The sequence below is a fragment of the Nomascus leucogenys genome, chromosome 13 (genome assembly GCF_006542625.1).
Source record: "Nomascus leucogenys isolate Asia chromosome 13, Asia_NLE_v1, whole genome shotgun sequence".
In the NCBI taxonomy this organism is placed as follows: Eukaryota; Metazoa; Chordata; class Mammalia; order Primates; family Hylobatidae; genus Nomascus; species Nomascus leucogenys.
In genome coordinates, this window is record NC_044393.1 from 83,834,190 (window position 1) to 83,849,276 (window position 15,087).

Genomic DNA, 15,087 nt, shown 5'->3' on the forward strand with positions numbered 1-15,087 from the left:
CAAATCCAGAAACCTTGTCATTTTCTCCAACTCTGGCACTTTTTTTCTTTGCATCATGCGAGGCCCCACTCTCAATTTATTATCACATTAGAGCTAAATGTCCTCTAACTCCTGTTGAAGAGACTGCCTTTTAAATCAAGGATAGAAGAAAAGACACTGGATAAGAGTTCAGCAGATCAGGGCTTCCTTATCTGTAAGAGAGAACTAACACTTCTCAGGGTGGCTGAGAAAATTAAGCAAGATATAGAAAAAATGTCGTCGAAAGTATAAAGGTTAAAGTATAAAGGGAAAGTATAAAGGATAAATGCATGACATACGTTGATCATGTTGAAGTGCCTGTGTGATTACATTGGATTCACTTCTATATTAACTGTATGTAGAGTTGCAGGTTTCATGCTGGTCATGTGCTGTGTTTCAAAGGAATTTTCACGCTTCTCACCCTGCTGCCTTATGCTAGCTGACTGGCTGTCAGGCATTCTAGTCTTTCAAAAATCAGATGCTGAGAAAACACAGTGAAATAAAATGTCACCTGTCACTCTCCCTAGAGCCTGTCACCTCTGGAGAGGGCTTAGGACTTCAATTGCAGATTAGAAGAACCAAAGCCATTTTATTTTCCCTTTTCCTCTAGTTGTGAATTGAGGAGAAAATGCAGACGATTTAAAATTCTGGCTTTATCCCAATTAGAAGGAAACTGTGCTGTGCTTACTAGGAGAACCCTACTCCCACCTTGGGTCTTACATAGCACTTTTTACGTATGTTAATTATTATCCTCTATTTTATATGTTTATTTGTTCTCGTATCTGTTTTCTCCACCAAACTGAAAGCAACTGTAGATCAGAAACTACATCTTACTCACTTTTATTTCCCCAAGACCAGCATACAATGTCCAATGAACACTAATGCTTGTGTATCAAGGCACAACTGTGACAAATTTGCTAAGCTACTTGTGAGGGAGGCAGAAATGTTAGTGACACTCATTGTGTCTTCTAAATACTGACACCATCAGTAACTCTCCTGGGGTTTCCTCACTCCTCTGCTGAGCCTTCCAGCCACTGCGATTTCAACTCCATATCTTTTCTCTAGAGAAATGAAGAGATTTATCTCATGTGTTTTTTTGATTATTAAGGATAATTGGACCTTTACAACATATAATTTTGACCACTTATGCTTAGTTAGTTGCATTGTGGAGGCAAATTATATTAATATGGTAAGAGTTCATTTCCTTTTGTTGGCCTGTTTACTCTGGTACTCAAGCCCTTGGTATATTTGCAATTAGTATCTGCATTATAAATCAGATAATCATCAAATTACAGGGTTTATGCCAAACATACAGGAGTCCAACAGTGAACAAACTGTATAATCAAAAATTTCTCTAATGAAAGATCAAGCTTGTGGTCAGGAGGAGTAAAGTATCCAGTTAGTCCCAGAAGAATGGGCAGAAGTAGGATAAGGGTAGGGCCAATCTCTGGCATGTATTTATCAACGTTCTTTCTGATAATAGAATGTTTAGCATACGGTAGAATGGAGTGTTTAACATACAAGTTGAGTTCAAAGTTTAGATTTCAAATGGTAAATGGTTTTCCAATATTGGGATGTAATGATGGATCAAAAAAGAAAAAGAATAAAGTAATACCTTAGAGCCCAATACTTTTTAATCAAGATATGAGGATTTAATTATTTTTTTCCAGTAAAGTCGAGCATTTTTATAAATGGTTTATGCTCCTTGAGTAGTACTATTTGGAAGAAGGAGGAGGAGTATTTATAAATGGAGTTTCTTTATCGTAAAATACACCCTTTGGTTAATTTGTTAACATAAAATTTGTAATTAAAATAAAGTTAGTGAACTGGAACTCTCAAAGTACATAGACCCAGAAGCCCAATAGAATAGCCTCAGAAGGCTTAATTTTTTATTCTTTCAGCTTACCTTTCAGCTTAATTTTTGATTCTTAGATCTATTGGGAAAGAGTCAGAAGGAAAGCTAATTTGAAGTTATTCTAGAAAGACTCTGAATTCTAAAATGCCTAGGAGAATCTCAGATTACTTCAGCCCTCTCTACTTTGCAACATATTTTAGAAAGCTGAATTCATATTTCAGATCATTGGCTTTCAAATTTGAAGTGACTGTCTGCTATTTTTTTTAAGTATCATCTATTTTATTTTTTGTTGTTGTTGTCTTCATAATGTATTAACATTAAAAAGCTTTCCAGATGGCTTCTGGCTTTTAAATGAGAAAACTGAATTTTTTTTTACTAAATATTTTCCCTTAAAAACCTGCCAGGCTGGTTGTTATTCTATAAATTAGTGAGATTTAAAAAAGGCCCCACTTGCTTTTCCTGTTTTAATCTTAATAAGAGCTTGATTTCACTACTCAATAATGTCAAAGTAAAATAGCATCTTAAAATAGAAAAGCTTTCTTCTCCTACTCTATTTCTTATCTCCTGCCTTAGGCTACCATTATAAAGATATCTAAGACTCTACAGAAGAGCAGTTCTGATAAATACAATGCATAAGGGTCAAATTGCATTAGGTCTCCCAGATTTGAGCAAGTGGAGTCCAACTGTAATCCACGATATTAGTGAGTGTAAAGAAAGAATGGCCAGTAGAAGCTGGCCGCGGTGGCTCACGCCTGTAATCCCAGCACTTTGGGAGGCCGAGGCGGGTGGATCACCTGAGGTCAGGAGTTCGAGACCAGCCTGACCAACACGGTGAGGTCTCTACTAAAAATACAAAATTAGTCGGGCATGGTGGCACATGCCTGTAATCCCAGCTACCTGGGAGGCTGAGGCAGGAGAATTGCTTGAACCTAGGAAGCGGAGGTTGCAGTGAGCCAGGATCACACCATTGCACTCCAGCCTGGGCAACAAGAGCGAAACTCCGTCTCAAAAAAGAAAAAAAAAAGTAATGGCCAGTAGAAGAAGCCTGCATGTCTGCCAAGTTCAAGACCTGGTTTGGTCCTGGGGATCTAGGAATATCCAAATGAGACAGACCTTGAATCTCAGGGTTGGTTGAGTTTCAGGGTGGTGATATGAGATTTATGGCTTGAATCTCAGAGTTGTGACATGAAACGTATTCTCTCCACTTGGAGAAGTGTTTCCTCACGTCTCCTGTTGGCTTGGGTAAAATATTACCTGTGATGATTTCACCTCCCTTTTGCTCTGACTTCACACTCATGAAGAAGTCTCTATTGACTGTGCAGCTTCCTGACATCCTGGCTTGGGGAATGGGAGGTGCCCTGGTTGGGAAATGAGAGTTCTCCAGGCACTGAAGACGGAGGGCATTTATTCTATCTTAATTGGCACTAGAGATGGCATCAGTCTCTTGTGGATCTGTGAGTTCATCAATCTTCCTGATACCTGTCGATTCTGGACCTCCCAAGATCCAATTTCTGGTGCAGAACTGTTATGAATACTCAAAAAAAAAAAAAAAAGGCTAATCTGTAGAAACCTTTGGAAAAACAAGCCAACTGACCTTGGTGCAGCATCTCTACTCCATCGTTGTCCATCTGCACTCCAGAGAAAAAATCACAAGTACTTACTGGCCATCTGCTATATACCTAACACCCTTCTAGGCTGTATCAGGTGCAAAAGTGGTGGTAGGAAATACCCCTTCCGGCAAAAATGTTACACTGTAACTTATTTGGTAAAAACAACTATATACACAGGAACAATGAATAAATAAGACTCTGTGTATTTGTATTTATCCATATATTTCTTTCTTTCTTTCTTTTATTTTTTTATTTTTTTTTGAGACAGAGTCTCACTCTGTCACCCAGGCTAGAATACACTGGTGTGATCTCGGCTCACTGCAGCCTCCGCCTCCCAGGTTCAAGTGAATCTCGTACCTCAGCCTCTGGAGGAGTTACAGGCGTGCACCACCATGCCAGGCTAACTTTTGTGTTTTTAACAGAGATGAGGTTTCGCTATGTTGGCCAGTCTGGTCTCTAACTCCTGACCTCAGGTGATCCTCCTGCCTCGGCCTCCCAAAGTGCTGGGATTACAGGTGTGAGCCCTGAGGCCTGGCATCATACATTTATTTCTATCTATAGATCATAATCAAGTGCTGATCCCAGTCAGATGTTATTACAAAATATAACAGAACCTAATAAAGCGTTATTATATAATGTACATAATAAGCACAACACCTAAAGTATCTGAAACACATAACGGATTATTTCTCTAGCAATAGGAGCAATATGCTTTCATCCAGGTCTGACCACCCCCCAAAAAGAAGGAAATCAATATTTTTTAAGACTTTATATGATATCGCTGGAAAAAAATCTGGATTTGATTCCAGCTATAAAAGCCATTGTAAATTTAATATCCAGATGCATAAAGTGGACACCCACAAATAAATTTATGATTGTGGAAATATTTAGACACTTTGAACAAGAGTGGTACACACTGAGAATTCTGTGGCTTATGAACTAATATGCTTCCTTTGAAGATCTGACCTTTTCTTCTGCACTAGAATTATCTCCTGAGTCCTTATAATAATTTCCTTCACAACCTGTACCTATGAACAACAAATCTACATTCTAAAATATAGCACTATGGCCTAGATTCAGTTTATTATGGGTAGAAATCACATTCTTCATGTACACACTTCTTTCCTAGAATTATATAAAGCGGATATTATTATTATCATTTTCACTGAGACCAGAATCAGAATTTTGTAGATGTGCACCAGCCACCATTCATTCAAGAAATTGTTAGAGCCCTGCTATTTCCAAGCACTGTTTATTGTTTTAAAGATATGTTTCAAGTTGGAGGGCAGAAAGGAGTTAGAGGCATGATCCTTTTCAGATAGAAACTTTTCAGGAAAAGAAAATAGTCCAGTTGTTTAAAAACCCTGGATTTTAAAAAGAGCTTAGAGAGTCGGCCTAAGTAATTGGTGCAAGACAGTTTAAACAGAAACAGGGAGTCTCACAGCAAGTTGGCTGGAGGGGCTGACTCATACATTGCAACATAATTATTTCTCAAATAACATGCAAACAAGAATGGGCTCAAGCTTTCTGATCTCTTTCTCCCTAACAAAATAAATTAGAAAGAAATAAAGTCAAATCCAGGAAGACTTCATAGAGGTAAGGCCAGGAACTTGTTCTTAAAGAACCACTAGAATTCAGAGAAGCAAAAGGAGTAAGAGTGGGCACAGGACTTACAAAGCAATTCATTTGGAGAAGAAAAAAGAAAAAGCAAAAACCCTGGATGTAGCACAAAACTGAATGAATGATCTCTCTAAGAGATGCTATTATCAATGTGAAAATGATGTTAGGATGTGTTAACAGGAACGTGGCAGGCAGCACTGGGACTTCAGCCAGGCCTTGGTCAGCTTTTATTATGTCCAATTTTGGTTTCCCGTTTGAAGAGTTGTTATAGTCAGGCTGATATTAAAAGGATGGAAAATAGGCATTGGCGTCTAGCCTAGAAAAGACGAGACTAAAGGATGACTTAATACCTGTGGCCCTCATAGAGATAAGTAGGTTTCTATTTCAGCAACAGGAAATCTAGTTCGATAACAGGATAAATTGAGCGTGAGAGTGATTAAACACTGGGACCTTGATCACAGGATGTCACCTACTGAAGTATAGTTCTTTAGCTCTACTGCTTTCAGAGTACTGTTCACTTTCTGTCTTGTAATAGAATTTTTGTATACATGTCTTATCTCCCGTTGGGACTGCCCTCCTTATCTTTGCATCCCCCACAGCACTTAGTGCAATGACTTGCTCGTAGTAAACATTCCAATAGTGCTAAGCGAAGCAAAGCAAAAAGGAATTGCTGGGACAAAATAAAACTACATGGTCACCATTATAACGCCAATAAGACAGTGTCACAACCCAAGCCCCTATTACAGGCCTAGAGATAGATGAGGCAAAGAATAATTAAGAAATGTGTATCAGCATAGGCCACGAGGATGCTGGTGAAGAACCACTGGAAGACTAAGATGAGGAGTAAACTGTGATTTTTCCACAACAGCCCCTACATTCAATATCACAGGACATTACAGAGCAATATAGTTTAAGTGAACATATTCAACGCCATGGCGGGGGCAGGGGATGGGAGATGCCATCAGCTATGAGGGGAAGACTATGAGAGGCCAACAGAAAGGAGGAAAGAGACACTGCCTTTGCATATGTAAACTCCTTTACCTACATTCCTGTTCACCTTGGGGTGGGGGAACAGCTATCTAGGCAAGATTTTTTGCCTAGTTCTAAGAGTACAGAGCCTATGAATTTCTTCATAAGAAAATTTATCTCCAACAGCCTTTTCAAACATCCCCTTTGTACTACTGGAACTGCTGCCTCCCTAGTGGTAGATTTCCCTTAGGTTTATGTGAGTTTCTGTAGGAAGTGAATGGCTCTGTGCATGTTGTGTGTGTGCATGTGTGTGTATGCATGCATGTGTGTATATGTGTGTGTGCCTGTGTGTGCATGCATGTCTGTATGTGTGTGCATGTGTGTGTATGCATGCATGTGTGTATATGTATGTGTGCATGTGTGTATGCATGCATGTGTGTATATGTGTATGTCCATGCGTGCGTATGCACGCATGCGTATATATGTGTGTGCCTCTGTGTGCATGTGTGTCTGTATGTGCGTGCGTGTGTATGTGTGTGCATGTGTGTGTGCATGTGTATGTGTGTACGTGTGTGTGTGTGCATGTGTATGTGTGTGCATGTGTGCATATGCATGCATTCGTGTATATGTGTGTGTGCCTGTGTGTGCATGCGTGTCTGTATGTGTGCATGTGTATGTGTGTGCATGTGTGCATATGCATGCATTCGTGTATGTGTGTGTGCCTGTGTGTGCATGCGTGTCTGTATGTGTGTGCATGTGCATGTGTGTGCATGTGTATGTGTGTGCATGTGTGTCATAAGTGCATTGGGGCTTGTGCACAGCGCTTCCCACATACCTCTCTTTTCCCTAGGGAATTGTTCCAAGGTAGAAGCTGTTCTTAAACAACCGCTGCAGACTCTAAAGTCTGGAACAGATCATGTGGTCTGGTCTCCTACCTCCATGAAGTAAAGTTATTTTTCAAAAATCATATTTTCTTAATAAAGGACCACCCTGTGGTGGGAGCTGTTCCTTTCTATTACACTGACCTCCCTCAAACCTTCCCAGCCCAGAATCTCTTTGATGAAAAATTAAACAATAAAGTGTCCAGAAACAAAGGATACTATGAGTAATCTCAGAGTGGCCCAGACTTTCATTTTTCCTAGTAAAACAGTCCTGAAGCATCATCAAATTCGTGATACCTATTATCTTGCTGAAGGATGACTGGCCCACTTGTTCATGGTGCCAATGAATAGTCATTAGTTCACTTCTCAGAGACACCAGTTCTGGCAGCTGGACACTGGGTACCATTCTCTGCTATGCAGTGAAAGCACACAGGCCTGTAGGTCTCTGCAGGACCAGAACACTGTGCACAAATAACCTTTAGATTGTTATTTCTCAATCCTCTTACCTTGCCTCTCCAGCCCCAGCCACCAGGTCTCAGAGGACTCTTGGAAGCACTTGCCTAGCCCAGCCCTGCTCTCAGCTCGTGATTCACTTGTTATCTCTATGCATCTTCCCGCATTGCCTGTCCTTCATTGGCCTTTGTGTTCTTCCTGTTCCCAGAGAGTGTTTGAACCAGGTCCAAGTCTCACTTCTCTCTTCACTGTTCCGATGTCAGTACCCTACCAGGTAGCATGAGCTATAACTAGGTTTTACTATCACAAACTGAAGACAGACAGCCGCTTCCCAAATGCATGCCCCTAATAACAAAGGAGGGTGTGTGCTGTTTCCCTTTCCCTCTTTTGGCAATTAGGGAAATAGCCTGGTGGACATCCTGCGTACAGCTGGCAATTAGCGCACTTTCTGTACATGGATTCTGCACATGAGTGGAAGATTACTAAATTCTTGCTCTCCTCCATGGAGAATACTGGCCAGAAAGAACCACAGATATTTTTTTCTAGGTTATTCCATTTTATGAACCTATTCTGAATATGCCAAAACTATACTTGTCACCTCGGAATTGGGGTGGGGGCTGGGGAGGAGGGAATCAGGAGGTGATAGCTTTCTTGCACAGCTGCGACAAATAACTACAAACTTGGTGGCTTTAAACAACACAACTTATTAGGTACAGTTCTATAGGTTAGATGTCTGACACAGGTCTCATTGGGCTAACATCAAGGTGTTAGCAGGGCTGCGTTCCCTCCTGGAGGCTCCAGGGAAGAATCCATTTCCTTGCCTTTTCCAGCTTCTAGAGGAAGTCACATTCCCAGGTTCTTGGACCCCCTCTCCATCTTCAAAGCCATCACCAATCTAACTGTCTGCCCACCCTGAAGATATAGCGCCCCTAACCACAGCTGGAAAGGGGTCTCTGATTTTAAAGAGCCATGTGATTCATTCCAGCACACCTGGATAATCCAGGATGCTCTCCCCATCTCAATGCCTTTAATTTCATCACATCTACAAGGTCCCTTTTGCCACGCAAATTAACATGTTCTCAGGTTCTGGAGATTTGGGGGAAATGTTATTCCACCTATCATAGAAAACCACTGACTTTTGTAAGTAATTGAAGGGAAAAAATTAATTGGGCAAAATTCAGTAGAAAGAGGAACAGCGGAATGCCTCGATACATGTTTCTGTCTCAGTTCTAGAGCGAGAAACTCAAGACAAGTCAGTGTATATTTAAGTCCTCTTGTGTGAAGGCAGATGTATCTCTGCTTTTATGGGTGTCTTATGTGCTACTTTCATCAATATAGGTTTGGTGATCATATGTGTAATCAGAGATATTTAAATGCATATATTCATAATGATATATGCAGATAATTAAGTTTATTAAACTGTATTTACTCTATAAACTATGACTTCATTTTTTGTTTTGTTTTGTTTTTTGTTTTTTGAGATGGAGTCTCACTCTGTGGCCCAGGTTGGAGTGCAGTGGCACCACCTCAGCTCACTGCAACCTCTGCCTCCTGGGTTCAAGCGATTCTCCTGCTGCAGCCTCCCAAGTAGCTGGGACTACAGGCACCGGCCACCAAGCCTGGGTAATTTTTGTATTTTTAGTAGAGATGGGGTTTTACCATGTTGGCCAGGCTGGTCTCAAACTCCTGACCTTGATCCACCCGCCTCAGCCTCCCAGAGTGCTGGGATTATAGGCATGAGCCACCTCGCCTGGCCTATAAAACTATGACTCTGATGACCGCATAGTATTTAAGGAAGAAAACAACCAAAATGTTCTAGCTAAAGTGAAGAGAGCTCTTAACCTAACCCAATTAAACTGTAAGTTGAACACAAGAGTAGCGGATGCAGTTCAGCTCCATGACATTGCATGAGTTGTCTAAATGCTCTGTGCTTTGGTGTCCTTGTCTGCGTGTGACATGAAGCCACAGATCTCAAAGATCTCTTTCATTCCGTAAAAGCGCTCTCAATGTGTGAAGTTGACTGCTTCTCCTGCTGTTTACTAAGAGAATAATCTTAACCCTACATTGTGGAAATCTGATTTGTTCTCACTTGACAGAAAGCCAGTCCCACGAGCAGCTTGGTACCCAAGTACCAGTCTGTTTAGTGCTCATTAGAGATGAAGAACCATATTCATAAGTCAAGCTGAGACGGAGTGTCATCTCCAGACAGAATCAACACCACCCCCTCTTCAGGAACTGGGATTTGGCTGCTTTCCAAGCCGCTGCTGACCAGGCTCCATTGCCCAGCTTGGCTGATGAGATCACTGGCAGAGTACCATGGGTGCAGACGGGGCCTGCTGTTTCAACATGTTCTCAGGAGGGCTCTTGCCCACATTTCTTGGAGAGGTGTGAGCACCAAACATGCTGAACCATCCAGCCCATCACTGAGCAGGGCCGTCTCTCTTCATCCCTTTTCATTTGGTTTGCATTTTTATGTCATGCCTCCTTCCCTGGATAAAAGGGATACGAGGAGTTTCTCAGATTTGATTTCTCAGTGGGAACTGTTTGCTTTGGAAGCCACCTACACCAATGCTAATTGAGAACAGAGCTCAGAATGGGAGCCTGAGAACTGCACCCGGATGAACTTTTTGGTGGGCTGATTTCTGTTGATCTTGTCAGAATTAGGTTGTATATGCATGTAATACCATCATCAACTATTTTCCAAAAGGCTGAGCAAATGCATCAGTGTCTTTTTCCTTTGACATGTTACTTACCTTGGAAAAATTATTTGTAGTTAAGCATATAAAGTCTTCATCAGGAAAGCTACTGGGGATCCTGGCCCTGACTACCCAGCAATAACATTTCTGGAACTCTCGAAGCAATCAGTGCTCTCTAATCGCGAAACATGATGGGCTTCTATTAGAGAGATTACAGTAAAAAATAACAATCAGCTCTCTGATGATCCTGTGAGGAGGGAACGGGTGGGGAGGAGTAGATTTGGCTGAGGACAAGCCCAGACTTTCGTCACAGGGACAGACCAACGTGTTAACACAAAGGGAGAACACGGGAGCATCCTGCACCGTGCATTTCAGCCACAGATCACATGGCCCCTCCGCGGGCCCGGCCCACGCTCTGACCGCCCGGCCCGGCCGGGTCTCCCTATCTCTCTGCCCCGCCGCCCCTTCCCAACTGCGGACATGCTGGGTGGATCCGGATCGCATGGAAGACGCAGCCTGGCCGCGCTCTCCCAGTGAGTCCCCATTTTCGCCTCTTTGGTTTTTCCTTTCTTTTCTTTTTTTATAAAAAACCAAACGAATTGTTGTAAAAAAAAAAAAAAAAAAAATGTGGGAGTGGGAGGGGAGAGGAGGAGACACCAGGCAGGAAAGGAATGCAGGGAGTGTGTGAGTTTCAGACCTGTCTGAAACTTTCTGGTTTCCAGTTCATGGTTGCTCTGATTCGCTGGTTTTTCTCGTTTCCATTTTAATGGTGGTTTGTGGACCATTTGCCAGTTTATACCTAGGCACGGGTTTCTCCGTTTCAAATACCAATCCATAAAGCATTGTGTTTCTAAAGGTCTGCTGTTAATTTAGACCTTAGCCCTCCGTTCAGAATGATCCATTTGCAGGGCTCAGAGATTTTGGCTAAAGCACACATTGCCCAATCCTTAGAGTAAACAGCCAAAGCTCTCAATATACTGACCATCTGACTAAGACAGAACAAGACCCAGAGCATATGCTATTGATCAGGGAATTGTTCAGATAACGGGCTCCAAGGGTTTAGGATCATGAAATCCTGGAATGTTAAAGCCAGAAGGGAGGCCTTTGGACTCTTTGGTGCAATGCTGTCTTTCAACAGGCAGGGAAACAGAACCCAAAGGGGTAACTCAACTTACCCCAAAGCAGACAACAGTCGGTAGCAAAGCCATGTCTTTGTACTCTCATGCAAGGGGCCGTTTTCACACTGGTGTTTATGAGGTTTGAAGAACTTACTGGGTCTTGGGAAAAGGTACCGCACAAGAATTAGAACACCAAATGGCCTTTCAGTAAATCTTTTCCATTTTTGAGAGTTTTGGCACCGATTCAGCATGACAATTGTTGTTCCAGTTGTTCCAGCGTTTGTGCAACAGTTAATCAAATAAACAGAGGAACTCATCAGGGTCCTAAAAACAAGACCCATGTCCATTACATTAGCAGATCTCTTGGATAGCTAGTTTCCGTAAGTGTGGTTATTCACGTGGGAGAGCTCAAAGGGACTTTAGAGGTTATCTGTATAGTCCAGTGCTTATCAAACTTTTTTAAAAATCCAATTTAATCTTAAAGGGAATGCTATTGCATACAGGAGATGTTCTGCTTAAAGAGAAGGTTTGGGATCTAGAGCTCCTCAACCTCGCTCTACTCTGCAGTCATAGCCCACTGCACAATTCTACCCCTCTCCTCATCCCTCTTCTACCCCACCTCCCCGCCCTCTTCATCAAAACTTCCTTGGAATCCTAGGTCTCCATGGAACAGTTCAGAAACCACTGATCTCATTGAAAGCCTTCATTTCAGATGAGGAAACTGAGGCACAGGAAGGGCTTGCCCAGGGTCACACAGCTGATGAGCAGCAGAGTGTGGGATGCTAGGAAAAGAGCCCAGTCTGGCTGGCTGTCTCTCTTTCTCTCAACTCATGGTCCTGAGGCTTGTTTCCACTCCTTCATGCCTATGATTCTATCAGTCTCCTTTCTCTGTGTCTCTCTTCTCTGTTTACTCTGCCATTTCCTGGATTTCAACAGCTATTACCTCTCACCGGGATGGTTGTCATTGCCTGCCATCTGGTCCTCAGCCTCTGTCTCTCTCCTCTTTCTGATCCAGCCCCCCTACAGCCCCCACCCTTGAAGATAAAGTCCATTCTCCTTATTACAGCATTCAAACTTCTCCACAACATGCCTTCAGTATTTCTTCCCATTCTGACTTCCGCCAGGGAGAATGTTAAAAACATTGCGGGGGAAATAAATAAATGATAAATGGGCATAATTTTATCAGATTCTGCAGAAATGACAAAAGAATTGCACACAGGGATGTCGAGATTTGTAAAAAGTATAGGAGTACCTGATCCAGTGAAATAAGATCACTCACAGCTCCCCAAACTCAGCATATACAAGCCACCACTGTTTCTTGACTCATTCTATTCCGTACACAGGGAATACCCTCACCCTCCTGTTTCTGACCTCTTTCCTGTTCTGCAAGGCCCTGATCAAATGCTCCCTTCCTCTATAAACCTTCCTCATTCCTCACTTCTCTCACTCTAATAACCTTTGCCCATCCTTCTATTATTAGCTTTGTACCGTCAATCGAGGAAAATGACGAGGCAAGTCTCAATCATTTTAGGAGGTTTATTTGCCAAAGTTAAGGATGTGCCTGGGAGATAGGTCTATGCCTCTATCTGAAGATGATTTTGAGGGCTCCAAATTTAAAGGGGAAAGGGTGGGGATATTGAGAAGTACACAATTTTCACGTAAGTGAATCTGCGTTTTTTACATAAGATCACATAAACAAAAGGGGCAGAGGAAAAATGTGGGGAATCTGCATTTTACATATGATAACAGACAAAATGGGGTAGGGCAACACTCAGATACGCATTTGTGTCTGGTGGGCCAGGGTGACTGCACCTATAAAGATAAGCTGTCCATTTGCATTGCCATGGTGAAGTTTTAACAGCTCACTAGGAATGTCCTTGTGAACAAAATATGGGGGAGGCTTGTGTAGCTTTTCACCTTGTAGCCATCTTATTTAAGAACTAAAAGGGGAAGGCTTTGAGTGACCCAGTTCCCAGCTTGATTTTTCCGTTTGTCTATATGCGTTCGGGGTACCAAAATTTACTTTCCTTTCACAGTACTAAAGTTATTGTTGAACGCAGCTGTCTTCCCTCCCAATAAATGGCAATTCACTTGAGGGCAGGAACGATTTTGAATCTTTGAATCTTCAGCATCCAGAACAGTGCTGATGCTCCAGAAATATTCTTTAAGTTTCCTATTATTGAGTAAATTAAACTCAGTTCACCTTAGTTTACATTTTTCATTTGAGCCATTTGAACACACAAAGCCTTCACTCCTTTTGCTTTGCTAGACGTCCTAGGTTAAATGCTAAAACAGGTGCCCAAGAAAATGAATTCTAAGTTCCTCTGCATTTCCATCAGATAATTTATCTCTGTTTCATCACCTGTAGAGCAAGATTGGCTGTGATTTTTTAATGAGCCATGTTAAAATTCCTGAATGCCAAGACCTACACGAGGGTCATGTTATTTTCAGGAGTAGATGTGAATGGTTGTTCAGTTATTTAGATTTCAAGGCATGTTTGTTTCTACCAAGATCACTGAGAGATTCTGTCACTTGCAGTTTAATATTTTCACTAGTACTTTTATCATTTTCCCAAAGCCTAAGGAAGTTTACTTGCAATAAGATTTGGGGTTTCCTGTAAATATTTGTTTTAGTCCATAAAGGGTTATTTTTCTTATAGAGAAGTGTGCTTTTATATATCCTGCAGATGAAAGTTAAAAGTTTTTTTTGTGTGTTACATTTTGTAACAAACATGGAAGGGTATATAAATTGTAAAATCATGGAGTCAAGGAAACATAGGAAATTATTTAGTTCATCCCACTGTTTTCTGAGGGAACTGAATCCAAATCAGTGCTGGGAAATAAATAAATGATTGGCATAATTTTTAAAGATTCTGCAGAAATGACAAAGGAAATGAACACAAGAATATTGAGGTTTGTCAAAAGTTTAGGAATGCCTGGTTTATTCAATGTTATCAGGAAATGTAGCATTATAATTATCCAGGATGCTAAATTTTGTTTTATGTGTGTGTGTGTGTGTGTGTGTGTATTTAGTGGAAACTCTTTGCCTTCATTAAAGCAGATACTACAATACATTTAAAACATTTTCAAATTGCTAGGAGTTGTCCTTATGAACAAAGTTTTTTAATCATGCTGTAAAACAGTGATACCTCAGGGGATAAGACTCCCATCCAAAAATGGGTCCAGTTATTATGTGATGTCTTCCATCTACTTATTGATGCTTTTAAATCTCTTCTAATACCTATTAATGCATCTGCCTCTCATGGTCCTGCTCCCTGTTCTGCTGTAGCCAAGAGTAACAGGACACCCATTTGTTAGAATTATGTTCAAAGTAAAAACCAACAATCTGGTGAGAGAGGCCTTCTCTCTTACAAAGTAATGTGCACTTACATTTTGTGACTATTGGTTTGTAGGCCAAACTGTTAAATATAGTGAACTTCAAGTTTCTCTTCAAAGAATCAGTATGTCAGTATGTTCAGCTCTCTTTTTCTTTAATTCTACATTTTAAAGTTTAACTTTCTGGTTCTCTTTGCCCACTTGTTTCTAGTTTCAGTAAACAACTTTCCCACCAGTCCTAATCAGTAGTTCACATCTGTTCCCCTGGTCACCTGCTCCGTCCTGTCTCATCTTGGTCACGTGCTTTGACCTGAATCACCCCTGGTCACCTGCTCTGACCTAAGTCACCTTTGGTTACCTGTTCCTAACCATCCTTCCCGCCAAACTACTCACCCTGCCACTCTGGCTCATACCCCTGCCCTCTTTAAAATAGCCAGTCGGAACTGGCTTAGACTGTGCGATCCAACCCTAGCCAGTAGGGAATGACACAGCAGTAGGGGCCACCTGCATCAGGAATAAGAACTCCTGCCCG

The 15,087-nt window shown here is 41.5% G+C and overlaps 1 protein-coding gene across 9 annotated transcripts in view; it reads left to right on the forward strand.

The window, feature by feature from the left end:
* CALD1 (caldesmon 1) overlaps window positions 1–15,087 on the forward strand; it is a 194,765-nt gene that overhangs the window by 105,960 nt on the left and 73,718 nt on the right. Inside the window, exon 1 of one of the 9 annotated variants that reach the window (XR_004032981.1) lies at window positions 10,308–10,635. The exons of 7 other annotated variants lie outside the window; for them this stretch is intronic. Coding sequence is in view for 1 of the 2 variants with exons in the window: in XM_030825715.1 (XP_030681575.1) it covers window positions 10,583–10,635 (53 nt within the window). In the remaining variant the exon portion in view is untranslated. Of the gene's footprint in view, window positions 1–10,307; window positions 10,636–15,087 lie in introns of those variants that run through there. One more of the 9 variants, XM_030825715.1, reaches the window with a different exon arrangement.